The sequence below is a fragment of the Camelus bactrianus genome, chromosome 7, assembly GCF_048773025.1.
Source record: "Camelus bactrianus isolate YW-2024 breed Bactrian camel chromosome 7, ASM4877302v1, whole genome shotgun sequence".
NCBI lineage: Eukaryota > Metazoa > Chordata > Mammalia > Artiodactyla > Camelidae > Camelus > Camelus bactrianus.
The window spans coordinates 38,643,827-38,671,430 of NC_133545.1; the positions used below are offsets into that span (position 1 = coordinate 38,643,827).

The 27,604-nt window shown below is 38.0% G+C and overlaps 1 protein-coding gene across 20 annotated transcripts in view; it reads right to left on the minus strand.

The window, feature by feature from the left end:
* Positions 1-27,604, minus strand: part of BBS9 (Bardet-Biedl syndrome 9) — a 462,928-nt gene that overhangs the window by 122,319 nt on the left and 313,005 nt on the right. For all 20 annotated transcript variants that reach the window (XR_012508126.1, XR_012508125.1, XR_012508123.1 and 17 more), the window contains one exon: positions 19,032-19,254. Coding sequence is in view for 12 of the 20 variants with exons in the window: in XM_074367248.1 (XP_074223349.1) it covers positions 19,032-19,254 (223 nt within the window). In the remaining 8 variants the exon portion in view is untranslated. The remainder of the gene's footprint in view (positions 1-19,031; positions 19,255-27,604) is intronic.

Below are 27,604 nucleotides of genomic sequence, written 5' to 3' on the forward strand. Positions count from 1 at the left end.
ATACTACTGCTTTATTTAACAAGACAGACTGACTTCAGTGGTACATGCACTGAAGCTACAATGAATAGGGGAGGGGAAAGCAGGTAGCAGCACTTTTATTTTGACTTTGCTTGGGTAAAAGCAGTTCTCAGAGCACATGAATCAAAGCCTATACCCAGGTGTGGCTAATCTCATAATAGTTAATGAATGAGTTTCATGAGGATTTCAGAGTTACAGCAAGTTTGAACCATGCTCCTTCATTAAGCAAAGGGGTTGTAAACATGTCTTTTTTTTAGAAAGGGAAGCAGTCAAATTGTTTCTAATGTGATGAAGAGACTGAAGTAAGTCTGGTTATCTTGTTACTACCAAGAACAATCCAGTATGCTACCCAGACTGGTTTGGAGAAAAGCCAGTTGTTCTACAGCATTTCAGGAAAGAGATATACTCTATACACCAATCCACCCAGTACCAAGAGTCTAACATGTGAAGACCCTGTTCTAACAGCTAGGGATACCAAAGACACAAAAGACATCCTCTATCCTCAAGGAGCCCAAAGTGGGTTTGGGTTAGGGGATGCTGATCTCTATAATACAATGCAACCCCATAGAGGGTACAATGGGCAAACAGGGGTGAAGCCATGACTCAGGCAGAGATGGGTATTAGGAGTGGGGAAGAGGCAGGAATGGTCTCAGACAATATGTGAGTTGCAAAAGACCACAAGAGTCAGCAAGCTGGAATAGATAAGATGGGAATCCCAAGTGAAGGAGTTGTGTGCCTGGGGACAACGGAGACCTGAAGACAAGGAAAAATATGCTTCCTTATGGGAGCATGTAGGGGGTCAGAATGGTAGCTACCTAAGTGCCAAGTGTGAGTGGAGGGGTTGGAGACACAGAAGCCAGATCATGAAGGGACTCGTGAGCAGATAACTGGGAGTTTACTGTGAAGGCCATCAGGACTTCAGCTCTGGAGCGACATCATCAGATCACAGGCACCTACAAGGGCTGCACAAGAAACATAAATTCAGCTAGCAGCATATTGGGTGAGATGTCTCAGTACCTCGATAATGGTTGGGTCAGGTGAGCATTCAATTACCAGGCTGGTAAATCTCCTACGCCCAAGCCATAACACTATTTTTTATTGGGTTAAGCTGTTGTCTAAAGCTTCAGTTAGGCAAGCTGCTGGTTCATCCTGCTTCTATGCCCTACAGCCAAATGATGAGGTCATAATACCGTGGGCAATTCTTGGCATTCATTTCTTAAAGAAGAAAAAAAAAAAAACCTCATGGTTGGCTAACTCCATTCTTAAAGGGCAGCTTATATCACTTGCACCCTCCTGACACCAGGAATCAAAAAAGAAATTGTCAAGAGTTCCAGAGTTCTACTTTATCATCATCAAACATCCTGTGGTTTCAGAGCAATTATCATTGTGCTTTACCCATCAGCTATGCAATGTTTATTTCTGGTCTCCCACGGACACTAAAATGTTTAGGAAATCAGCTACGAAGGTAAGTGTGGCCACTGGGGACAATTCTCTTGCTGACGATCATTTTCACCAAAAGCAGGGAGCAGAGTTATGAATCATCTGTGACCACTTACGCTTAAGCTGAATACATTAAAATTTAATGGTTTCGACACAAGAAGCCAGTCGTAAGTCTGCACATCAAGGCACTAATGTGTTGGGCCTAATTGTACTGAGATGAAGTGAGTTAGGAATGCATGGCAGCCAACTATATTTTGCCGTAAAATTAAAATTACGAATCTCTAATCACAAGTGAGGATTCTTTTTTTACAATTCATTATTCATGATTTAATTCACTTTAAATTATTCATTTTCTCAAATGTTATTGCCACAGCCTTTTAAACTTTTCTGCTCCTCCACTTTCAAGTGATAAATGCCTGATAACTGAGTGGTCTCAGGCCTTTGAATACAATAAAGTGCTTTTTCAACATGCTGCTGGCTTCTGCTCACAATTACTCCAGATTATGAATGCAAGTTGGCTGTTCAAGGTTAGGACTGCCACCTTTCATTTGGTCTAAGAGATAACAAGTTCATAAAAAATGTCCTATTTCAAGGATTGTCATTTCTAGTAATACCAAAACTCTGAAACAAGGCCTCCTCTGTGATCTTGCTCCTGCCCATTTTGCCAACCCCATCTCCTGTTATTCTCCCGTCACCTTGGCCTTCTTTCCTATTTCCTTCGAATCCTTTGCCTCTTTCTGGAATGCCTACTGCTACCCCTACTCTCACCCCCAACCCCAGCAAGGGCATCTTCACACAGATGGCTCCTTCCCATCTTCCCAGTCTCACTGCAGATGACTCCTCCTCAGGAAGGTTTCCCCAGTCTCTCTTCCCCTGCTGGTTACTCTTTACCACACTACCCTGCTTACTGCCTTCATATCATTTATAGTTTGTAATTACCTTTTTTGTGTTTGTGTATTGCTTTCCTTCCCCACTGGGATGGTTGCTTTATCAAGACAGATTCTTTATCTATTTTGTTCACCACTGTACAACTAGACTCTAGTATGGTAATAGGCCCACAATAAGTACTCAGTAAAGATTTATAAAATAAATAAATTTTTAATTCCAAGAGATAATGATTAAAGTATATTTTAACCTGAAATCACCTCTAAAAGAAGTACAGTTTATCCTCAATGCTCCTCACATCTTTCTATGAACTGACTTCATGAGCCATCAAAGGGCTCTGCCTAAACCATCAGCAGAGCCATAGGTCATAACTTAGAGCTTAGAACTGTAGCTGATAGGGGGCTATATCACAGACTCACAGAGAGAAGGATACTGAGATCCTGAACAGTTAGAGGTAAAGAAAAAGAAACTGAGGTTCAGAGAGGTTGAGTGAAAAACCATTTATCTTTCTTTTAGCATCCTGCACTTCATGGAGGATCCCAGCACCTCTGGCTGCCAGGAGAATCTTTGGAAAAAAGAAAGCCTGGAAGCAGCCTGGAGCACTATCAACTTGGATCAACTCCTCAGAAATGCCACAAATCAATGTGCAGCTTAGTTTCAGTCTGAACACTCCCCTTGGATAAAGAAAGAGGACAGACACATTTTGCCCAGGATCTCCCCTCATCAGCTGCTATGATCCATCTTCACTACCTTCCTGGATAGTCTCCTCTGAACAAATCATTAACCGGACCATTTTGGTCAAAGGACATATGCTAAACGCAAAAGGAAAGGAACTAAATAGGTCAAGTTAATAAACAGTAAGTCTGTGAGTTACTGAAATATATTTTCACAATAAAAATCAAAGTCTGACTGGTACCTTTGAGCTTTTTATGCTTTCTCAAATTAAGTGATGCTTCTGGCTAGCACACAATGTGTTACTACAATAAGGAAACCTTAGATTCAGATATTAAATATGAATTAATGATGATGGTCTTTTAAGTAATTCAAAAAGCTATTCAAATGGAAACTGAGTGTATAGTATAATTACTAGATATTCTTGGCAAATGCAAATGAAAAAAAGTAAAAGATCTTTGGATAAGCAGTCTATAATTAAGCACCTTGGGATTATTGAGAGATGATTTTACAAGTATTCAAGATAGCATTATCATGGCATTTTTTAAAGTACTAATAAGTTTTTTTACAATACTTCTTTGAAATATTATTATTGGCACCTGTAGGAGATCTGAAGCCAGGGAGAAGAAAGGTAACTGGTCTTGTTATAAAATCCATGCCTAAAATGATAAAGGCTCAGAAAAAGGGGATTAAGTAAATATTTGCTAAGTAACAGATGAGCCAGATAAAGACTAGAGAAATATAAAAGATTAAGTTTCAACTCCCAGTCCCATGTACAACCCTTTAGGTTAGGCTGGTTTTCTTTTAGACAGTCTTGTACTTTTCATAACATGTACTTTTCATTACTTATTAAAACAAGACTTTGGAATGCCTACTAAAGTCATTCAAATTGCCCTTTTGTACCCTAGGTGGCTAACGTGGCAATATAATTTACAGAGGATACATTATGTTAGAACTTACAACGGTTTCGTGATGTTCTCAGATGCCCACCAAGGACTCCAGCAAATTGACACCTCTAAAGTCATTTTCCTGGCATCCTGAGATGAATTTATTGCCAGGTCTTCAAATGTGAATAGCTCATATGTCATCCCATTATGCCACCTGGCCTCAGACCAGCACACCTTTAAAATAGATTTATTTAGGCTATAAACTTACAGGACAGTGCCTCTGTCTTCAAATATATTACATTTAAACAGCTGGGAAAATAAAATTCCAACTTTCCAATGCTGAAATCTCTGAGGCCAATTTGAAGTATGGAGAGGGCTATCAAATTCTATAACAGATGCAAATTTAGATGATGTTTTGTAATGTATTAAAGAAAACACTCACAAAAAAGCAAAATATAAGACTGGGAAAACTCTAAGGTTCACCATCTTTGTGTTTTACTTGAAATTTAATTAATTACTATTCAATACAGTAAGTAGGAGGAGTTTCACATCTTTAATTAGAAAGTAGTTCCAAATAGGGAACATATTCCACTAGTATGTCAGAGTATACAGTTCACTCTGTCAATAAACTCCTTGCCTGGAATACACTTGTTATCTAATGAATCTTTGTAGATTATTAATTAACCATAAGAAGTTAGATTGTATCTCAAGAAAATCCCATAGTAACATTAGGAATTCAAATATGTACTACTACATAACATTATACTCCGCCAAGTGTTATCAGCTGTATAAACAAAAATATAATCATGTATTTTGTGCCCACATGGAGTTTATGTTCTCACTTAGAATGATACACAGCATATTAAAGAACCAACAGTGTGACATGAAGTGACAATGGGAATTGTTGACAGTCTTAGGTTGAAGCATATGATATTACTCACATTATTTAATCTATACAAGTTAGAATAATTAGCAAAGGGTAGAATATTGAAGGAAGGTTTCCTGCAGGAAAAGCAGGCATAAGATAAGCACTCAAATTAACTTGGACATAACTGAACTGATGATCTGTCTCCTTGAAGCTTCGTAATCTTCCAAAGATGCCTTTTCAATGAATGGAGCACCAGGCAACTGGAACAAACAATCCAGGAGCCCTCCCCAATACTTCTCTTTTCCTCTCAACCCTTAGCACCAATTAATCACTAACGTCTGCTGATTTTATCTCCTGAAAAAGTTCTCATAGCTGTCTGCTCCTCTCGATTTCCATTGCTACTTCCCCAGTCTGAGCAGCAGTCATCTGCTGCCTCACAGCATTTACCTCACTTTGAAATTGAATATCTGTATGATTATTTCATTAATTGACAAAATAGGCTCCATGGTGAGAGAGATTATGTCTGTTTTGCTCACCATCAGTTTTCCACTGCCTGCAACAATACCTGGAACATAAAGAAGAAATAAGTAAAGAAACTGGCCTAACTGGAGCTAAGGATTCAAGAGAAAGAGCAGGAAATGGAACAAGTAAGCCAGATTATGAAGGGCCAGGACCTAAAACAAGAAACTCGGTATTGTTCTAATTAGGAATGGAGCTGATATTGTGTCCTTCTGAAGAAATAATAAGATGGGGAGAAAGTACTGATTTGTTTGATATAGTGCTTAAATTTGCTAGTTCTATAGACTGATAAAAATGCTAGCAAGACACATAAAATTTATTTCCATTAATGATGAGGAATAAATATATAAAAGAAGAAATGTTATAAAATTGTATTAGAGCCTCAGGTATAAGTCTGTGAGTGCCCATCTCTGCACTCATCTTGCTCCATCTCAGCAGCATGTGACAATGCTGACCTTGAAAATTCTCCCCTCTCCTGGCTTCCATGTGGCTATGTTCTCACAGTTTTCCTCTTACTCATTCCTTGGCTACTGCTCCTCAATTTCCAGTGTTGGTTCTTGCCCTTCTTCCTGACCTCTAGATGCTGGAAGGCCTCAAGGTTTAGGTGAGGACTCCCTTCTCTTTTCTCTCTCCATATGAGCAGGCCCATCCAGCTTCAAATACAGTACAGAGGCTGCTGTCTCCTGACAGTCTCTCTGCAGCCCAGGCTTCTCGCCTGAGCTCTAGACCACTAGACATTTACAACTGGATACCCACTAGGCTTCACAAGTGGAACAGGTCCAAAACTGAGCCTTTTATTCTGTCATCCCCCTCACTCACATTCACACACATACTGTTCTTCCCCTAGACTTCCCCAATACACCAACAGCACCACTGTCTACCTTGTTACTAAAGCCAACATTTCAAGAGTCATCTTTGCTTTCTTCCTAATCTTACCCCTTACATGCAATCCATCACCACGTTCTACATCTTCTAGCCTCGAAAATATGACATTGTCACAACTCCAGTCATTGTCACCTCTCACTTACACTTCTACAATAGTCTCTCTAGCTCTCCTCCGTTTCCATTCCAGCTGTTTTCTAAATCATTCTGGACATAGTAGCCATAGTAATTCTTTAAAACATAGATCAGATCATATAATTTCCCTGTTTGAAACCATTTGATGGCTTCCCACTACTCATAGGAAAACATCTAAATTCCTTACCATGGAATGTAAAGAATACTACATGATGTGGCTCTCCCTGCCACACTTCCTCATTATGATCAAGCTATCAGTTAACTTTTGAATACATTAAGCCCTTTCTCACCTTCAGCCCTTTAAATTTTTTCCCCCAGCTTTATTAAGGTATAATTAACAAATAAGGTTGTAAGAGATTTAAAGGGTACAAAGTGATGATTTGATATATGTGTACATGTTGTGAAAGGATCCCTCCCATTGGGTTAATTAAAACACCCATCAGCTTACATATTCACTTCTGTGTGTGTGTGAGAACATTTAAATTCCACTCTCTTAGCAAATCCAGGCCTTTGAATTCTATTCCTTCAACTTGGAATGCTGCTCCTCTAGTTCCTCATTTTCTCATCTTCCACTTCACAGAGGCCTTCCCAATTACCCCATCTAACATAGCCTCCACCCCTAATTCTTTCAACTTCCTGTTTATTTCACCGCATATAACACAACCTGCAACTCTTCTGTTCAGCTGTACAACTATTTATTATCTGGTTCCTCCACCAGAATGTAAGCTCCTGTTGTTGGTGGGAATGGTCTCTCTCTTCTTAATCAGTATATTCCAATGCCCAGTATAGTGCCTGAAACATGAAGGTATTTTTAAAACTTTTTGTTAAATTTTAAAAATATTTTAAAAGTAGTCCTATTTCATGAAGAAAACTCCTTTTCCCCTTCTAAAAACTATGCATGTGCTAATTATGCTTTTAATATTGTTCCCTAGACCAAAGATGAATTGTTTACAGATGCTGCTATTAGCTTCATTCCAATTTTGTATTTAAGAGACCACAGTATAATTGGTATAATTTATAAGTCTGGAGGGTAAGAAAAAGAGGATAGTCAACGTAATACAACAGAGGAAAACTGAGCAAAGCTTAGAAATGAGAAAGCAACACCAGAAAAGAAAAGGTAGATGGTTCAAATGAGATGAATACGAAGCTACAAGGTCCCTGAGGAAACAAAGAAACAGGAGAGGATGCAATTCATCCATCAACTGTCTTTGGGATACTCAGTACATGGCAGGCACTGAGCTCAGCACTATATGGTAGTAAATAACTCAGACATGGTTCCTCTCCTCATGAAACTTATAGTGTAGCGAGGGAAATAGTAAGTAACCCACAATGAAGATATAATTATGAACTATGCTTTATGTAATGAAGAAAAAGTCCAAGAGGCCACAAGTGAGAATAACAAGGGTCACAGAAGAACTCTTTCAGTAAAGTGATCTATAAAAGAGACTCAAGGGTGAATATAAATTAACTGGTGAACATGTGTATCAGTGGTGGGGTGAATGTTTGGGGGTGGATAGAAGACCATATTCAAGGCAAAGGGAAAAGCATATGCAAAGACCAGAGTCAGGAAAAACCTTGATGAGTGGAACTAAAAGGAGATTTGTATGACTAAAGTACAGAGGGCAAGAGGAATTGTGGAGGGATTGCTGGTGGAGAACTGAATGGATAGAGAGAGGAAGCAGAGTCCTGTAGGTCAAGGTTAAGAAGTCTGGGTTTAATCCTAAGACCAAGTGTGTCTTCTGAGAAAGAACAGAAAGACAAACCAATAAATTACAAAGAAATTTTGAAATAAACTGATGGGAAGCAGAATTTGCCTTGGACAGTCTTGATCTTCATTCTAGTAGGAGGATGTCTTCTGCACAGTTTGGAGGTAAAGAAGTGAGATTTTGAGTAAAGTGACAAGGATTAACTTTTGTAAGAAAGGAAACAAGAAATCAATCAAAAACAAGAAAACAGAACTCTAACAGAGGAGGGTCCAGGTGAAGTCACAAAGCATGAAAGAAGACAGAAGCAGTTGGATCAGTTTTATGATTAATGTTAGCATCAATTTCCATTCCCAGAGTAGATTCGAGGAAAGCCAAAGATGTACTCAGGCTGGAAACTGACAAGGAAACTAGGGTAAAAATACACGAAGTTCCACAAGGCAGAGCAAAAAAGGGGATAAAGGAGCAGATGAAGGTGGAGTGAGTGTGTTAGAAGGTGGGGCTGGGGAGAACTGAGTGATGTGAAATTGTAAAATGGAGGAGATAACGTTCAGGTAAATGGTTCAAACCAAATCAATCTCATAAGGATGTGCTAAGTAACTTCTGTGTCCCAACTGTATTAGATTCTAGGGTGTGGAAATGAGTCTTTACCCTCAGAGATGTCATAGTCTAGAAAGCTGATGTCAACAGAAAGTAGATAATAATGACTGATGATGTAATACAAAAATAAGAATAAACTCAAAGATATGATGAAAATAATATGAAAATTGTTTTCATAGTACAAAGTATGTTTTAATGATCACTAGAGACATTTTATCAAATTTATTTATTAGGAAAAAGTCTCAAGAATTTACTCTGGCTTTTCTGGAATTTGAAACACATTCTGTCATCAGAAAACTTAAAAACTATAGTGCCCAAATAATATTAATAGTAACAAACTAAACTATATTATGTAACCAAACAGATAATTATTTTAACTAGTCACACAAGGAATCTGTCTCAAATAACAAAATATGCCATTCTTTCATTCACTAGTGAAGGGAAAGAGAAAAAGATTTACTCATAAGAATGACACAGGCACAAATGGTTAATAACTGGCACTCTTTCCCCTTACCGTGACTCATTTTTCTGCATGATATTTTCACTATCTGAAATTTGTTTTCCCGTGTATTGGCTGCCCCCTGTCAGAATGTAAGCTCCATGAGGGCAGGAAATGTTTAACACTGTGGCTCTGGTGCTTAGAACAGTGCCTGAAACATAGTTAAGCATGAAACAAAAATTTCACATTGGGGTCTCAATCCTGGCTTCATCTATGATATGTTTTTCAATGGAAATGATGGATGATGTGTATAATTTATAAAGTTATAAAGTGTATAAATTATCAATGATTTTCCATGAGTTAACATGTTAAGTTTTAAAAATTATAGCAGCCTCAAGTTTTATCTAATTTTGAAAGGAAAGTTTTTTTTATCTCTTAAAAAAATAAGAACAGGTAGCAATATCAGGTAACTTCTCTGCATAAGTATATTAACTAAATGCTTCATTGACAAAGTGTGCCGCACTGAACTTTATTTTTTCAGTGAAACCCACCAGACTTCCACAGCTGAGCCCTGGTATCTACCATTGCATTTGCTTATAATTAGAGTTCTAGTAAGCTGGATCCGTGCTCACCTTGTCATACTACTCACTAGTAAAATGCATTTGCTTCTTGTTTTATGGCTACAGTCACTTCCAAGCCTAATTTTTTTTAACAAAAGCCGAAAATATCTTAGAGCAACCAACCTGCAAACACCCGTACTAAATAAAAATCATCCTATTGGTATTAGCATAAATCACAGCTTCTGAAGCTAGAGAGTGACATCACTTTATTATTCAGTAACATTTCCCACATGACGCTGGAGTATGGCTCAAAAAGTAGACTTGAAAGAAATACAAGAATTCTAGCTAACTAAAGTATTTATTTTTAAATTTAAAAATTAAATATTTTAAAAGACATACAGAGTTGAGACATACTGTACAGAGGAATACGACTGAAGGTGTTTCACTTTTCAGAAACAGGTTACATGCTCTGAGAACCACCAGATATAAGAGAATAGGTTTTCATTTTAATTTTTAGTTATTTAAATATCCAAATATCAAAATTATGCATAAATCAGAAGGGGCTGACTATTCTAATGACTTATTTGAATAAACACACTAAAAAAATTTCTTTTTTTTAAGTTTAGTGTGAGAAGTTTTTTAAAAGGCTGGCAGCATGGACCTTGACTTCATTCAGCACGGCAGTTCAAACCACAAGAATGTCATCTTCTCTTGTGGGAGCTGCACAGTGTCAGAAGCAGAATGTTGTTCCTAGTCTAGGCCAAGTATTTTGACCAGAATTTAAAATGACTAAGCCATGGAAATGGGCCAGTTGCTGGGTCTGCCTCATCTACCTGTGGATATTCTCATTATGTATATATTTTATATGAAAATAATGTGATACAAAAAAAGTCTTAATGTCTGTCTCATCTAAGTAACTGATTGTTGAATTGCTTTTAAGCACTTAAAATATTTTTTCTAGGCACCCTAAAATCTAAAGGAAAATAAAAACAATAAATACAACTTTAACAATATTCCTGAATTTACACTGAAAGCAGAGAAGTTTATTCTTATTGTTGAAGATCAAATTCTGCAGAGAGATAGCAGGTATTGGGAATAAAAGTTGAAGGGAAGAAAACAGGATGTAGGTTTTTTATTTTTTATAACAATTTTGAGGTGAACCAGGAAAATCTGATTCTTAAAGGTAGATCCACTAAGGTAACAGAAGATGGGGTAGGGGTAAAAGTTGAGGGGAAGAAAACTAGAAAAAATTTTACAAGTTTGTGGTGAACCTGTAGAAATCCCTTCAAACCAACAGCTGCTGGAATAAACACCAATTTTTCATCCTCACATTTGAAGATAAAACAGCCCCTGATGTCAATCGAATATGTGAGAAAAGTTATTTTTGCTATATCACAAAGCCTCAGAGATAAATATCTTTCTAAGGGATGCTCCAGTGTTGCAAAGATACTCTTTCTTTTGGTCAATTTTTAAGGATACTGAAAATTACATAGAGTAGGGTTTCCACTGCAATATTTCATATGAGAATAGTCCAAAGAAAAGACAACTCACATTTACAGCTGGATGAGGCTAAAAATGCATATTTTATAGATTTGTTCACAAGACATGACTAAGGAAATAGATATAGTGATGTCCTTTAAAAGTTATTTAATTCATCTCCCAACTTCCAGGCAGGGTTTTTCCCAAATTATCTTTAGACTGTTGACTATCCGTATTAGTTTAAACATCTGCAGGGAAGGAAATTCCTCAAACTCCCCTGGTATTCTATTCCTGTATTAACAGCTCTACTTCCAAGAAACTAGGCTTTGGTCATCACATTATAATTAGTTACCAGTCAGCTTGTCTATCAACAAGTATTTGCTAAGTACACACGGGGAGAATGTTATTCTATTAGGCCTTTGATGGTAGACCTTCCACTATAGCTGCTCCTAATTGCTTCTCCTGTCAAATACAGCTCTAATCCTGGATTCAAATACTCTTCCACTAACCTTTATTCATCCCATTATGGACTCCCAATTCCAATGGATAATTACAAGCATCCTATTAAAAACTGAACGCTTTCTTTACTTATGACAATATAGTTTGATTTTCAATTTTGAAACAGTATGTTGCGGTGGTGTTACCTCAATACTTCAAGTGAGGAAGCTGTGGCTCCAGAAGAATAAGCAGCTGCACAATTGCTAAATGGCTGAGCTTTTCCTTCCCATAGCGGCTACTGCAAATCAACTTTAATTTATCACCTTACTGTTTACTGCTTCTCGCTCTCACACAGATTATTATAAAACTTACTTCTCCCAAGCTCATGTGGCTGGACTTCATTAAACTTTCCTTTTCTTAATTCTCCCTATAGTCCCAATTTATATCTGGGTTCTCATTTTTTTCTCTTCTCAAATACTAATTCTATTCAGTTTACCTATGCTCTAGATAATTCCTCTGCCTCCTCAAACTTTCCCATACAACACGAATGTTGGCTTTCAGCACTTTCATCTTGCTACCACCCCCTGGAAAAGTACAAATTCATTATGGATGTACACAGATCTGGCCACAAGAATACTCACTAAATAATTCTTTATCATACTAAAATCAGAAATAGTTTGTATATTTGACAAAGGGTACAGATTAGCTATGCAGCTATTAAAATAATATATAATATTTAATAATGCACTAATGATATAATTAAAGTTTTTAAAGTGGGTTATAAAGCAGTAGTCACAGCATAATCCAATTTTATAAAACCAAAGTACACATATATAAAGAAAAAAGACTGGAAGGATATGTACATACACACATAGAATATATATGTATATACACACATATAAATTTATATATAATAGAGTTTCTATCTATTTCCAGGTGGTTAGATTATTCATGATTTTTAATTTGCTTCTTTTTTCTCATCTGAATTCTCTAAATTTCTACAAAGAACACGTTTTATCTGTGCACTAACATATGAGTAATTTTTAGAATGTTATTGTCATATAATTCACATATTGTATAATTCAGTTTTAAAATATATATTCAATATTTTTTGTATATTCACAGAGTTATGTAATCATCTCTACAATCTAACTTTAGAAGATTTTTTTCACCCAAAAGGAAAACCCATACTCATTAGCCATCACTACCCATCTTCCCTGCCCACCCCTACTCCCAGCCCTAGGCAACCAACAATAGAGACTTTCTGTCTCTATGAATTTGCCTATTTTGAATATTTTATGCCAATGGAACCAAATAATATATGGTCTTTTGGACTGGCTTCTTTCACTTAGCATAAAGTTTTCAAGGAGCATCCATGTTGTAGTTCTTTTTAATTGCTAAAGAATATTCCATTGTATACCACATTTATTTCTCCATTACTCAGTTGAGAAGTATTTAGATTGTTTCCACTTTTTGGCTATAGTGCTGCTATGAACATTCATAAGTTGTTTGTTTTTATGGTTGTACTAAAAATGAAAGAGGAATCAACACAAGGAGACTACTAGTAGGTCATTTTAATAGTCTGAGTAGGAGATAAGGGCATTAAGTAAGGTAGTAGCAGTGTGGACAGTGAAAAGAGATATATTTGGGAGGTGCCACCATCAGGTCTTGGTGATTGACTGAACATGGAGAGTAAAGGAAACAGACCCTGACCCAGGCATTGGTTATATCATCCACTGAGATCAGACACACCATAGGAGACAAGTTTCACTCAGGCATGTGGAACTGGGGAGTCCTGTCGGGTACTGATAGAGACATGCGAAATCTGGAAGACACACCAGACAGCAAGGTACAAACTTAGAAGCACACAGAATTCAGGTGGTAGTTGGATGAGATTGTCCAGGAGAGCATAAAGATGGAACACCAATGGTCAAGAGACAGGAAAAGGAAGAAGGAGGCAAAAAGCAGACCAGAAAAGACAGGTCTGAGGGGGACAAAAACAACTTCCCAATAGTGAAAGAGAAGCCAAGGAATGAGAATGCTCTAAGAAGGAAATGGTCTCCTTATAAAAGGCTGCAGAGCAGTAAAGTGGGTTGTAGGCAAAGTGTTCACCAGATTTAGCAATTATGACGCCACTTGTGAAAAGGTAAAAAAAAAAATTACTCAGAGATCAATAACTTGCATGATTTGGCCTACATTCAGAGAGGAAATGCAGAGGTGGGAAGGAGGCAGAATCCATAAACTAGCTGTACAAAGTGTTGCGAAGGACTTGGGTTCTTTTATCAGAAATGAAATACAAACAAGCCCCATAAAAACATGGTCATTGCCCTTGAATACCATAAAAGTCATTAATTTTCCTGATATATTAAACCAGTCCTTGTTTTCTCTTACCATCATTTCTGATACAATTATAGTCATTTTCTTGTTGGCATTTTCTATCATTCCCTTTTTACAAAAGTTATATTCATTATTTATAGGGAAATATATACATTATATAGAAGAGAATTAGTAGGAGGACACAGACACTACCTTTAACTCCACCACCCAGGATAATCATCATTAACATATACCTTGATTTATATGCTTCTGGACCAGATTTTGAAAAATGTATAACTGAAGCTCTGCTTTTGTTTTCTGCCTTTGCTGACTTACTTAGAAAGACCTATCCTGCCTCCATATCTGCATATCTATCTCCATTTTCTTCTATATTTTTATGATTTCATTTTTTTACATTTAAATCTCTTATCTATCTGAAATGTACTGTGGCACGTGGTATGGGCTAGGAAATCTATTTTTTTCTCCAAATGGTTGGCCAGTTCTCAGCAACATTTTTCAATTAATTCACCTTGTCTTTCGTCCAATGCTTTGAAATGCCGTATTAACACTGAGATCAAAATTCAGGTTAGCACTTTCTAAATTCTTACATATATAATTTGCGGGAAAGGGGATTCTCCTACTTACGGATGTTATAATTATCCCAATTGTAGTCATAAAAAAAGCAAAAGCATACTACAAAGATATTCACTCAAAAACTCAAATATATTTCCACATTTAACACTAGAAGCCACCTGTTATCAACTTTTTGTATTGATTCATCACTCACCAACTGCTGGAAACTGTTGCAAATACAGCATAAACAGGATGCAGAGAGAAATAACAAATCTTGCAAATAATGCAATATCTAATGCACTTAAAGTGTCACTAGAGAACTGCTCTTATCACATGCAAGGACCATGAAAATCCGGCAACTGGCCCAGTTAACAATGAAGAGAGGAGAAGAAAATTGGTTAGAATGATGACATGACAGATGTTTCTGAAGAAAATGGTTTGCATATCAAAAAAGACCCCTAGGAAAATGGATAATACCTTAGAATATTTTTCCCTAAAAATGACTTTCTTTGGTTTTTCGGGGGGGGGGGTGTGTGTATATATATGTATAGTCAGTTTACAATGTATCAATTTCTGCTGTATAGCATAATGTTTCAGTCATACATGAACATATATATATTCACTTTCATTTTCTTTTTCACCATAAGTTACTACAAGATGACTGGATAAAGAAGTTGTGGTGTGGAATACTACTCAGCCATAAAAAAAATAATAAAATAATGCCATTTGCAGCAACATGGATGGACCTGGAGATTGTCATTCTAAGTGAAGTAAGACTTTCTTTTTAGAGGTGCTGGTTAGGTCAAATTTGAGTGTCTATTATCATATCAGAAACAAAACAAAAACAAAAACTTCATATAAGTTTTTCATTACTGTCTCTAAGAATTAGCACATAATTGCAGATATAAATTTTGGCAAACATACAATAAAATAAACTTACTGTTGATTTTAATTTCACATATTTTTCAAACAAATCTTTTGTTTTCCCAATGAAAACAATGAAATATTGGTCCCAATTTAGATAGTCTTTTTCTGATACCAATTAGTCTCGAACCCTCTGTACTTTAATCAATCTAACAATCTAAGGCAAACCCCAGCCTCAGGCATCTACAGGGATGAACCAAGTTACAAACAGAACGAGAAAGCCAGGTGGGCCAGTAGTGGCGTTCACATTCAGATTTTTTTAAAACATTATCCTGGTGGCACTCTGTGACTCTTGCTCTAAGAGAGATTAGAAAAAAGACATTTAATAGAAGTGCAATATTCCCCAGCAGAAAGATGTGACTACCAGAGGTACAGATAAGAGAAATATAAGTTTGATGGTTCTGTAATAAAAAGAATACCCAGTAAAGGTTAGGCTAAATCCTGATAGAGAATCTGAAGGTTGATAAAGGCAAGTAGGAGAAATGTGAGGCAAAAAGTCCATAAGGTAATTCCTAGTGGGAAAGATTTTCAAATTCTGGATGCCAGGGAGGATGTTGTCACCATGGCCTTTACTGGAGCAAAGAAAGGGCACATCCAAGGTGCCAGGCTCATAAAGTCATGAGGCTAGAAAACACCAAGGGTTTTTTATTCTGCGGTGTTTATTCATCTGCAATTTAATAGGGAACATGGTAAAATTACACACACTCCTGCCTTTAAATACCAACCACTAAGTCACTTCATCTTTCTAGGGCCTTAGTTACTTCAGCTGTTAAGTGAGGGAGGTGAACCAGATGATTTCTGGTTCCTGCCCAGCTATTAAAAAAAGATCATGTCTGTGAAAAATGCTTTGTATGCTTATGGGTTCAATAATTCACTCCTTTCTAATATGCCACTTTACCTTCACATATTCTGAAACAACTGCTAAAGCTAAACTAACATTATAAGTTGCACAATTACTGGCTTGAAGCTGAAATAACTCATAGTATTTCTTATCATCTCTGTAATAATGGTATCATGCCACCTATAGAGATAATAAAAATTAAGCACATAGCAAGTACAAGATAAATCTTTATTATATTCCTCATAGCACAGAAAAAGAGTGTGTGAGACTATTCTATTTCTGCCCTTTTCCTCCCACAAAGCTAGACCAATTTAAGTGAAAAGAAGACCAGATCAAGAATAGCTTACACAGGAGGAGGCTCTGGCTAGAAATGTATTTGTACCGTAGTGGTCTGTGCGGTCTAGAGGGAAGCACAGTGGGCTGGAAGATTTGGATTCTAGACCTAACCCTTCCGGTAACCATGTAACTCTGGGCAAGATATTTAGCTTTCCCTAACCCTGTTTCTATTTGTAAAACAGCAATAATTCTGCATGTTTCTTCTACCTCAAAAATGTGCTAAGTACAGAAATAAGTGTGTGAAAACTCTGAGCTCCAGGGAAGAAAGGTAGTACAGGCAATAATGGAGCATGGTAATGGCAAAGAGCGCTGATTTAAATTTTTTAAAAACTCACTATCATGATTAGATTGGGGCAGGTGGGAGGGAGAGTCACTCAACCGAAGTCAAAAAGTGGGTCATTAAATGAAAGCAAGCAATGACCACAACGATGAAGCAAAAATACGCATAGCCTCCATCTCTCCAATAGAATGAACTCGGCTAGACTAGCATGACAGGTACATATTTGGCTTACAGGCTCTGGTTTGTGAGCAAACACACTCTCCACTTCCCTTCATTTCTTCATATCTCCCTCCCTTCCTTCTCTTCCTCCTTTCTTCTGCCCCTTCCTTCCAAACATTAAGAAATTTTACGTCAACGGTTTATATAGACACAGCCCTCAAGCTGCTTTCAAATCTAGTTATTTAAACAAATGACTAAAGTTCCATAATCAATCAATGTGACTAAGGAAGCACTGGTTCTCTCCAGGTGTCCAGGTGTTTGCTCAGAGCAAAGCACTGGACTCCCAGGGGTTGTTCCCAGAGAGGCTCCGACAGGGATATGAGGAAGAGAAGGCAGGGCTGCTGAGGCCTGTACTGACAGACACACCAGCCAGTCAGGGGGTTGGTCCAACTCCTTTTAAGTTTCCCTTTTATATATTTATCCTTCTCCCTCAAGTCTCCTTCATTTTTCCAATTGACAAGAAAGGAGGGAGAGCCATACACTGCTGATTGTAGTGAATATTTTTCATTTACTATCTCATTAAGCCTACACACTTATTTCTTAGGAAAATAATCCTAACAGTGGACAGAAGATGGATGAATAGAGGCTGAAAGACCAGATAATGTTAACAAGGGCAAGATGAAGAAGATCTAAATTAAGACAGACTATTAGAACTGTTCCTATGTAGGAAGTCAATTCTATTCTGAAATTCCATATTAGAAATATTCTTTTGGAATAAAAGTTAGGTTCTGTCTGTGTATGATTAAAGTAAAAAATATTTCAAATCATAGAATATAGAATTCTCTGACCCCAAACCAACCAGCCCAAATTTAGAAGCTGAATTATACATATATCTATACAATGGTAATAATTATATCTTGAATTTTTTTAGTATATCTCTGTTCCAAGAATTGTGCTAGGGGCTTTACAAATATCTAAGGCCCTGGCAACAAGGAAGGCATTATTATCCCACTTCCAAAGGAAGAAACTAGACTCTAGAAAGTTAAGCAACATATTCAGATCACATAAACAGTAAGGCATAGAGGCAGGACCAGGACCCAAACACTGGTCCGTCTGCCTCCAAAGTCTGTGCTTATTAGATTATGCTGTGCTGTTCCATGTTTATCTTTTTCAGTTTTCACCTGCACTCCTTTTTACTTCTAGGAATGCTGGTTGAAGGGGAAAGGAAACAACAGGAAGAGCATCAGCACGGGGGGTAGGTACACAAAAGGTATGTAAGGAGGAAGAAGAAAATACACACACCACTTCCCATACTATAGGCTTTGCTTTAGGAGGAAATAGATACTACAGCTGCTGCATTTAATAAATTCATTTACTGTATGTTCCTCACTGCTGCTATAAAGAGAGACACTAAGAAGAGTGAGGCAGGACTTGGGCTGCTGCCTCGAAGGACCCGAGTGCAGCACCATTGATGGCTCAGCTCCTCTGACTGTGGGAGGGGCTGACCTGGATGCCCATGGCCATCACTGACTGCCCACGTAGGGGCAACCTGGATCTCTCTCACCCCAGCACATGAGGGCCTCAGCCCAGAAGCCTGCTCACATCTCCTGATCCCCAGTCTTTTCCTTTGTCTCTTATCCCTTATTCTGATGACCACAATCCAAGCAAATAGCAGAAGGACGGGACTCATCTGGATTATATTAGCTGCTTGTATTATGCTATTTACATTTGTGAAATATGGTATCGCGAGATCACATTGAGTAAAATTTTCCTTAAAAATAGTTTTATTCTCTCATCCACTTTTTATTGGTTAGAAGCAAAACAAAATGGATCATATATTTAAAAGCAGAGGGAAGAAAATAGACATACCATTCTAGAAATGTCTAGCAAGAAATACCCCAAGAATATTTATCCAAGTGGTTACCCTGGGGTAACTGAAGGGAAACGTGAAAGCAATTTTCTTGGCTATCATCACTTTAATATGAAATGTAAACTCCAAATACAACCACAGGCACATTCCTTTAATTTGGCAAAAATATCAAAAGTTGTGTTTCAGAAGCATGGACAAAGCTCTTACCTGGCATGACCATGGTCTGCGGAGCCACTGCGTCAGTACTTAGGCAGAGACGTCCCCCTTTGGCTAATCGATCACAGAGCAGGGTGATGTGTTTCTTTAATCGACTCGTGTCTTTGGGCATGCTCAGTTGGCTGCTGAGGTTCAAAGCCTGCTCCTTTGAATTCTTCGACAGGCAGGTCTTCAAGAGGTGGGAAATAGCAGCATCCACCGTTTCTTCCCAGCCCTGGACACAAAAACCAGTTTTGAATTTGTGCAAAGATGACAAAGGAGCAAAGCAGGAGCTTTATTATTAACCAGGTTATAAGATTATAAGTGTTTATGTCCCAGTGTCGGGGACTTGCTAAGAGCTTGGTGTCTGGCATATTCCAGACCAGTCTGGTTTTGCATTCTGTCTTTGTCAGCTGTTTGACCTTGAGCAAATTACTTAACTTCTCTTCGCCTCATCCTCATCTACAAATAAGGATACTAATAACCTGCACCTCCAAAGGTTGAGGTGATTAAATGAGATGGTACACGAGAAGCCTTCAGCCCTGTGCCAGGCATGATAATCATCATCATCTCAGCTGTGGGTGTGTTTAATTATCCAAAGGGTGAAGCCTCCAGGATTATAGTTCATTTTGCTGCTAAACGAGAACCAGCCAGGACAGGGAGAAACTGGGGGAAACTGAAATGGAGGGAAAACCTGGCGGTCTCTTTCAGCTCTTGGTCCCACAGCCTTGGGGATGCAGGGAGAAATCAGAGAAGTTTTGTCAAGAGGGATTTGGAACTGTATACCACAAGGAACTATGTTCAATACCTTGTAACAGCCTATAATGAAAAAGAATATGAAAGGGAATATATATATATGTATAACTGAATCACTATGCTGTACAGCAGAAATTAACACAACATTATAAACTGACTATACTTCAATAAAAAAAAAATTTTTAAGAGGGGTTTGGGGAGACTCAAGGCTATCCAGTCCCACTTCACTGCCCAGGTGACAAAAAAATAACACAAAGTGAGGACGTGGGCAGTCTACCCCCTCTTGCAGGGAATAGTGTGGCTGTGCTGCACGTAAGACCGTGAGGAGCCCAGTATCACCTCAGCACCATGAAGGCTGCAATGCTAGAAATATCGATGGTGGGCAGGGACCTAGACATGCAGGGCATGGGCACCAGCAGAACTGGCACAAGAAAGCACCATTCTCAGATGGGTTCAGACAACAGAATGAGGAGCGGGAGGGGTCAGCTTATGGTCTCCCATTGGACATCCCAAGAGGATGCCAGAGATAATTTGGTATGATTTTCAGGGAGTCTGGAGGTCCTAAGCAGCAAGATAAAAAAGCACGAATGAAATCTAGGTATTAATGCCAATGTGATTCCATTTGTACCCAGAGTCTGGTAAGACCTAGGGCACCACGGGCCTAGCAATCAAAGTAAAATTATAAAAAAAGGAAGACACTGTACGATTATCCTCCTACAATACTGCAAATAGTCCAAGCCCCTTAGATGAGGGGTGAGAAATCTGAGACTCAGAGAGGAGACCCTGGGTGACTTTACTGTTGGTACCACTCCACCAACCTTATCAGATGAGCCACCTTCAAATATGCAAATCAGATTACATCATTCGTAACTTTAACTTCTGAATCCAAATACTCAGTTTAGCATATGAAGCACTTTCAGCTCCAGCTCCTTCCTGCTCCATTTTACTCTCTTCCTGTCCAACCGCACCCACGCACATTCTCACCCTGGCCTCTGCACCTGCTCGGCCCTTCTGCTGCAATCCCCTCTCTCCACTCTACTGAGCCAACTCCTATTTACAACTTAGCTCGGCACTGCCATCCGAGGATCGCATTTGGGCCCTCTCCGGGACTCTTGAGATCTCAGGCACCCAGTTCATCACAGCACTCCTCACCCTGTGGCCGCTGTCTACATGTCTAGTTTTCTCCTTATAGTGCCTGGAGATCTCCACGTTCCTAGCACTGTGCTTGGTCAAGAAGTGTGTCTGCTGGACAGAGAAACAGTGAGATGGTGAACTGGGATTTTAGTGTTGGGAGGACTTTAGAGATCTCTAGTCCAGTCTCGTGGGATATTCCCTGGAATACAACAGCAACCATTTGCTTAGGCATGGCTGTCTTCAAGATCCAAAATTACTACTTTTTCGAGGCAGTTCACACCTTTCAGGGATATGTGTAACCAGCAAAAAGCTATTCCTAAACTGAGCCAAAATCTGCCCCATTGGCCCTTATTCTGCCCTCCAGAGCCATGCAGAATAAATCTAACCTCTGTTCTACATGACAGCCCTTTATATCTGTGAAGACAGCAATTCTGTACCCTCTCCTCCAGAATAAACATCCCCAGTTCCTCCAGCTCTTCCCTATATAAACATGGTTTCAAGTTTTCTCTCCATCCTGACCACTTGTCTTTGAATGAGCTCCAACTTTAAACACTTAAACATTTATACAGCTAACCAGAGAACCCCAAACTGACCCCAAGACATCAGGCTGGGGGGATGGGAGTGCAGGGTAGGACAGAGCCGTCCCTCCCGTTTACTGAGAATTGTCCTTGCCAGCCTGGCCTCTGGTTGCCTCTGCTCTCTTGGCAGCTGCGCCACACTTTTGATTCACAACGAGCAAGCAGATGATTAAGCCCCAGGCCTTTTCCACATTCACCACACATCTTCCTTTTAGGCTTAAGCTGTTGGTTCTTCAGACTAAAGTGCAGGCTCTCTCTCTATATATATCCACTAAAGCACTTCCCACTGATTGCGAAAACCAGGATTTTTTGTTCTATTGACCCAGTATAGATGCCACTAGGCAAATCAGGAAACAAGTCAATTGTTTTTAAATGATCTTGAAAATCCTTTCAGGCAATGTCAAAGGCTATAAAAACAGCTTCCTACCTCAAACCACTAAAGAAAGAAACCACTACTTACTACAAAGACATCTCCATACAACTTTCAAATTTTAAACTAGACAAGTATTTAAAATTGAATTTATATTTCAATAATAATGGGAAGAAGTAAATTAAGACCAAATAGTAACCCAGATGTCATTGGAGAGAACATATTTTCAAGTTGTTTTTGGAGCCATTGATGACAACCTCTAGACTATAAGAAGGAAAGATCTTCTGTATATAATTTGGCATTTGTGTGCTCTGTGGTTATTTCAGCATTGAAGCAGTTCCTACTACTTTATAGACTATTCATCTAAGAAAACTACTGTTTTCATAAGTAGGTTACAGCAGCATATGAGATAATTTAAGTAGATATGGCATTTAGTTAATATGGAAGTACTACAGAATTTCCTTTCCTCCTGCCAACTTGCAGATCAAGTCAAAAACCATGTCATATTTAGGTATTTGGCATGAGTGGTTCTTTAATATAATGAAGCACGATGCCAATACTTCAAAAACATTGCTACTGAAATACAAGGTTATTATTTGGAGGACCTAAATTGCTACATAAACTCAAATATGATAATAAAAAGGAATGCTTATGACACAAAAGAAGAGTCTTTGAAATACGAGTTTTGTTAAATAAAAATGCAACGTGACCAAACACATAGCATACTTAACTGATAAAATGTGAAACAAAACTATGTGGAAATCTAGAATATCAAATGTGAGTAGTACCTTAAAGATAAGCTTTTTAAACCACCTTTTTGGTGTTTGAATCCACTACCTTTATTTACAGCCCTTAAATTGGTAACTCTAATATCCAGTTCTCATGTCTAAACACACAGCCACACACCCACCACGCAGATACCTGACCTTTATCTTTTAAAGCTGAACATCAACTGCACTAATAATTTTGCCTCTTCAAGTCCCAGTTAACCCACCTATGGCTTTTAGAAAACAACAGTGGTGTGAAGTCAAATAAATAAATAAATGTGTGAATAAATCAATCAATAAATTTAAATGTACACATTACTCTGTCTTCTTCACAGCCCTTGTCATTATTTGAAATAAATTTATTTACTGTTTTTTTGTGCTTACTGCATCTGGTCTAGTATTAATAATTGGGGTTTTCCTTTGTTCCCGAGGTCTAGGCTCTACTCCATGTGGTAGCTTGACTTTTGTCTTAGTCCTTCTACCTGAGACCCTATGTTGGGAGCCTGCTTAAAGGGTCACTCCTCAATGGACTGGGCTGCCTTGCTCCTGCCAAATCCCCCCACCCCAACCAATGAACTAGACCAATGGCTGTACCCTGCTGCCTACTGCCTGACTTCAATGCCAAGTTGCCTGCTGCATGAACCCCCCCAACATGGCTTCTCTCCTCTGATCTCAAGTTCCACCTGCTGTGTGGAGGCTCCTGCATGCTATGCTAGTCCCAGATGCCTCTCTGTACCAGTGTGATGCCCTATTTCATGAGGCAGCTTTTGAAATTCAAGGCCTTGGCCTCTCTGCTAACCTGTTCCTCTTCCTGACTAAAGTCAAACTGAGCTATGCTTTTTACTGTCCAGAGACCTGACAGCTACGGCTGAGTTTCTAACGTCTCTGCTCTACCTGCCCTGCTAGTCTCCACTAGTCACTGTGCCTAAACACCAGTATAAGCAAGTGATTTTTCCAGAAACAGTAAGAAGCAGAGTGTTTGACCAAGTTTATAAAGTTAATTCCCTAGGGTATCACCTAAAGTAACCAAAGAAAAACATAAAATAAAAGAGTACTCTCGTGCCATCTGCAAATTAAAATAACCAACTTAAAGATAGCTGCCCCTTGGCTTCTGGGTTTTGACTTAACTTCATTTACCTTAACCGCCCCTTCACTGTAAGACCTTAGATAAACCACTTAATCTCTGTAGGGTACATCTGAGGACTCCATAAACCAGGAATAACACTATTTGCATGCCAATCTTACATGAATGGTAAGGCACCAAAATCTTAAGCAGAAGATACTATGGAATAAGCATATATATTCAATCTTACTTTTTTTTTTCAAATCAGAAAATACAAATACACCATTGAAATACAGTGTGCAAAGTAACATCTTTAAACTTTTATTCAAACAAATTATAAACTTCTGCAAACTTATGTTTATAATAGAAACACTACTACATCCTTAACTATAGTAGTATAGGGGAAAACTACAAAATGCCATGGTAGCATTTGTTACCAAATGTGCACACAGTTAACTCTAAGGTAGAGAAGATAGGTAAAAAGGAGATCTGTCTAAATGAACAAATGGAGATCGTGTTGCCATAGCCCAGGTTTCAGCTGAGGAGAGAAGACTCTCAAAAAAATGGCCTGTCTTACATTATACATTTGAAGGTAAAATAACCTTTACATCATATTCATTTATCGGAAAAAAAAATTGTATCAAAGAGAAATAAATTTCCTTTTGAATAGATGTAAAGGATTCACAATTAAAAGTCTTTGGCAAATGAAAAAGAATATGAAAAAGAATACATGTATATATACATATATATAACTGAATCACTATGCTGTATATCAGAAACTAATACAACATTGTAAGTCAACTACACTTCAATTTTTAAAAATAGGTGAAAAAAGTCTTTGGTATTTATGATTGATCTACAGAGCCTTACGTTACTATTACTTTGTATTATATTTTATCATAAAATAATAAGCCAAAAAAATCACATGAAGGATCAATGTAAACCTAGGAAAAAATAAAACTTAGTACTTAGTTGTGAATAACAATTTTTGAGGATTTATCTAGGTTCAGATTATTTCCAAAGAAAAGATTTTATTCAGTGAATCTTCCTGTCACACAAAGGAGGGCTTGAAATGTGGGAGCCCAGATGCCACAAGCGACTTTTTACTTTTCCATCTCACCTGATGCTTTTGTTGTTTGCCCTGTTCTGCCCTGAATCTTTGTGACACCTTGACACTTCCACCCCGCCAAATCCCATACCCTCGGCCACTATACTACAGGTCACTTTTTCTTCCTCACTTCATTATGTGTGTCTTTCAACCTATTGTCATTAGGTCATCTTAGGCTCCTTTTACTAAACTGGGCTTTAGAAAATATCATATGAAGTTTTTCCTTGGGAAACTTATGGTCACAATTAACATATTCATGGAAGCAAAATTTAAATTAGCTTCTCTATCCAAGTGAATAATCTGCATATAATTAAATAAGATTTTATTGTATAATCAAAAAGCACTATGATTTGTGCCAGTTTGGATGGGTCAAACTTTTAGAAGAGTCCACCCAAGTTTTTAGCACTTGCATAGACTATATAACTGACATCTAGGAACAGCCTTGGGAAACCACATCGCCTGAAAACATACCAATGGTCAGACTTGACTCTAATGAGTCTGAGTTATAGGTGTTCATTTCAGGGACTCATTACTGAGAATACTTGGAGAGGCCACTTCTACTACAGAATCATAAGACACATAGGGCCACAGACTCCCAAAATACCCATGTATCTGACAGAGTCTGGCAAAAACTTTACTGAAGCTGGGACAAGAGAAGAACCATGTTAATAAACTGAAAGCATCAACTTCTCCCTGACAACTCTGTGTTCCTAAAAACTTTAAAGAATAAGAAATAACCAAACTGAAGAAAAAATGTCCCAGAATACAAGAAATCAGTGATTTAAGTGCAAAGCACTTTTCTTTAGAATACTTTTCTGGTTTTCTCTCCTCCCTTTAAATAATTTGGATTTTTCAGGACCACCCAGAAGCTTCACTATTTTAAGATGTGCCTACCTACTTCTTTCTTGGTCAGGGCCACCAATGGATCTGAAATAGCTACAGGAAGGTCCACATATTATATTTCTATTTCTAACTTCTTTCAAATAGAATTCAAGTCTGAAGAGAAAGTTTCAAGAATATATTTGAAGTGACTGCACATCATTCAACGTTCACATAATTTTTCACAGCAATCAAGCTAAGATAACAGTAACACAGCAGCACAAATCTCAAGGTTAAACAGTAGTTATTTATGAACTGTTATGTTTATCCCTCGATTGATCCTAATTTCAAATGTCTTTGTTCATTTACTAAAGCACTAGTTTGACTCCATACAGTCATTTATTCAGAGCCCACTGATGCAAGACATTATACTAAACACTAAACACTGTAAGGCTAAAAAAAAGGTGAATCAGATATGGATCCCACCCTCAACTAGCTTATGCTCAAGTGATAATATAAGATTTTATACAAAAATATGATGCAGAAAATGAAATGTGTTCAGACAGTGGTACAGGTAAAGTACTTTATGAATGATTTTGTTGCAGTCTCTTGACTGAATAACATCAAGAATTATCTGTCAAATAATAAAAATTATTCAAGACAGAAAAGATCTTTGCACTTGTCTACATAATAAGGTACCATCAGTTTGTGTAAAAATCAGTTATATAGATTGAGTTCATATTAGTGCTATGTGAAACAAAGAAGTCGATTAAAATTTGTCAGCATTTTCTATTATAGAATCCAGCACAGGTACATATAATAGAAAATATAAACTACACTTATCCTTGTTAAAGTAGTCATACTGGCGAAGAGTAGAACTTCAATATGATCACTTGGTCAAAAATTCCCCCATTGAGTCAAGTTGTTCATTTTTGTGAGGCTCCTTAGTTTGGGTTCAAATCTTGCCTCTACTGTTTTCTAGCTATATGATCTTGGGCATATTTCCTCATTTGTAAATTGGAATTAATAGTCCTGAGACAAAGATGTGGGTGTAAGTAGTTTATCTGACAGCTGATCCAAGAGGTATGAGTGGGAAGTGAGTAAGTGAGAGGGGGGAGGGGGAACGACAATAAACTGCTATGCTGTGAGCAGTTACCACTGCGGGTAACTGGTGCAATCCCACTGGACTCCTCTAGGGGGTGGTGTCTAACGTACCTTGCACTTTCCCAACCTGAGGGATGAGGAAGCTGGGATATTAATCTACCCACCCCTGTCGGTCATTGACTGAACACGGTGGCTGCACAGCCTCTGCCAGGGAGAATCCTCAGACAGAAAAACTACAAGTATCTAGCAGGAAGCTTTCAGGAACTGCGTGAGATGAAGAGATACAGGTGGAATACAAATAGCATCTGTTACAACCCCCTACTTCAAAGGGACATAGTGAGGATTAAATGGGGTAATGTATGTAGAGTCTTTGGTCAATGCACAGTACATAATAATGCTCAAAAAAAGTTAGTTTTCTCACATTCCTTTGAATTTGAGGAGGCAGGCCTACCTCTTGTGTGCGTATATGACTGTGTATGTGTATGTGTGTGTGTGTATATAATTTCTCTCCTTTTTTCCTCTACAAAACAGGGATACCCTCTAATTAGTGAGGTGAAGGATTTGGTTCTGAGATTCCTAAAAATTATATAGAGATGTTTATGACTTTGAATTTAGACCTAATAGATTAGAAAACAACTAACCACTGCAACTGACCACTGCCATTAAACCAAGGAAATTAGATTTTATTTCATAGGAAACTGGAAAGTTTCACCATTCTAAATGCAGAAAGTGAAGCATATTCCCATTAACAACATCAGTGATTTCATCCACTGTAGTGAGAGAGAAGATCTGTGTTCCTGCGGTCCTCATAAATGACGTATCAGTGAAATAGAAACTTAAATTTCATAACCATGTTATACAATCTGCCAGATTAAAAGTGAGAGCA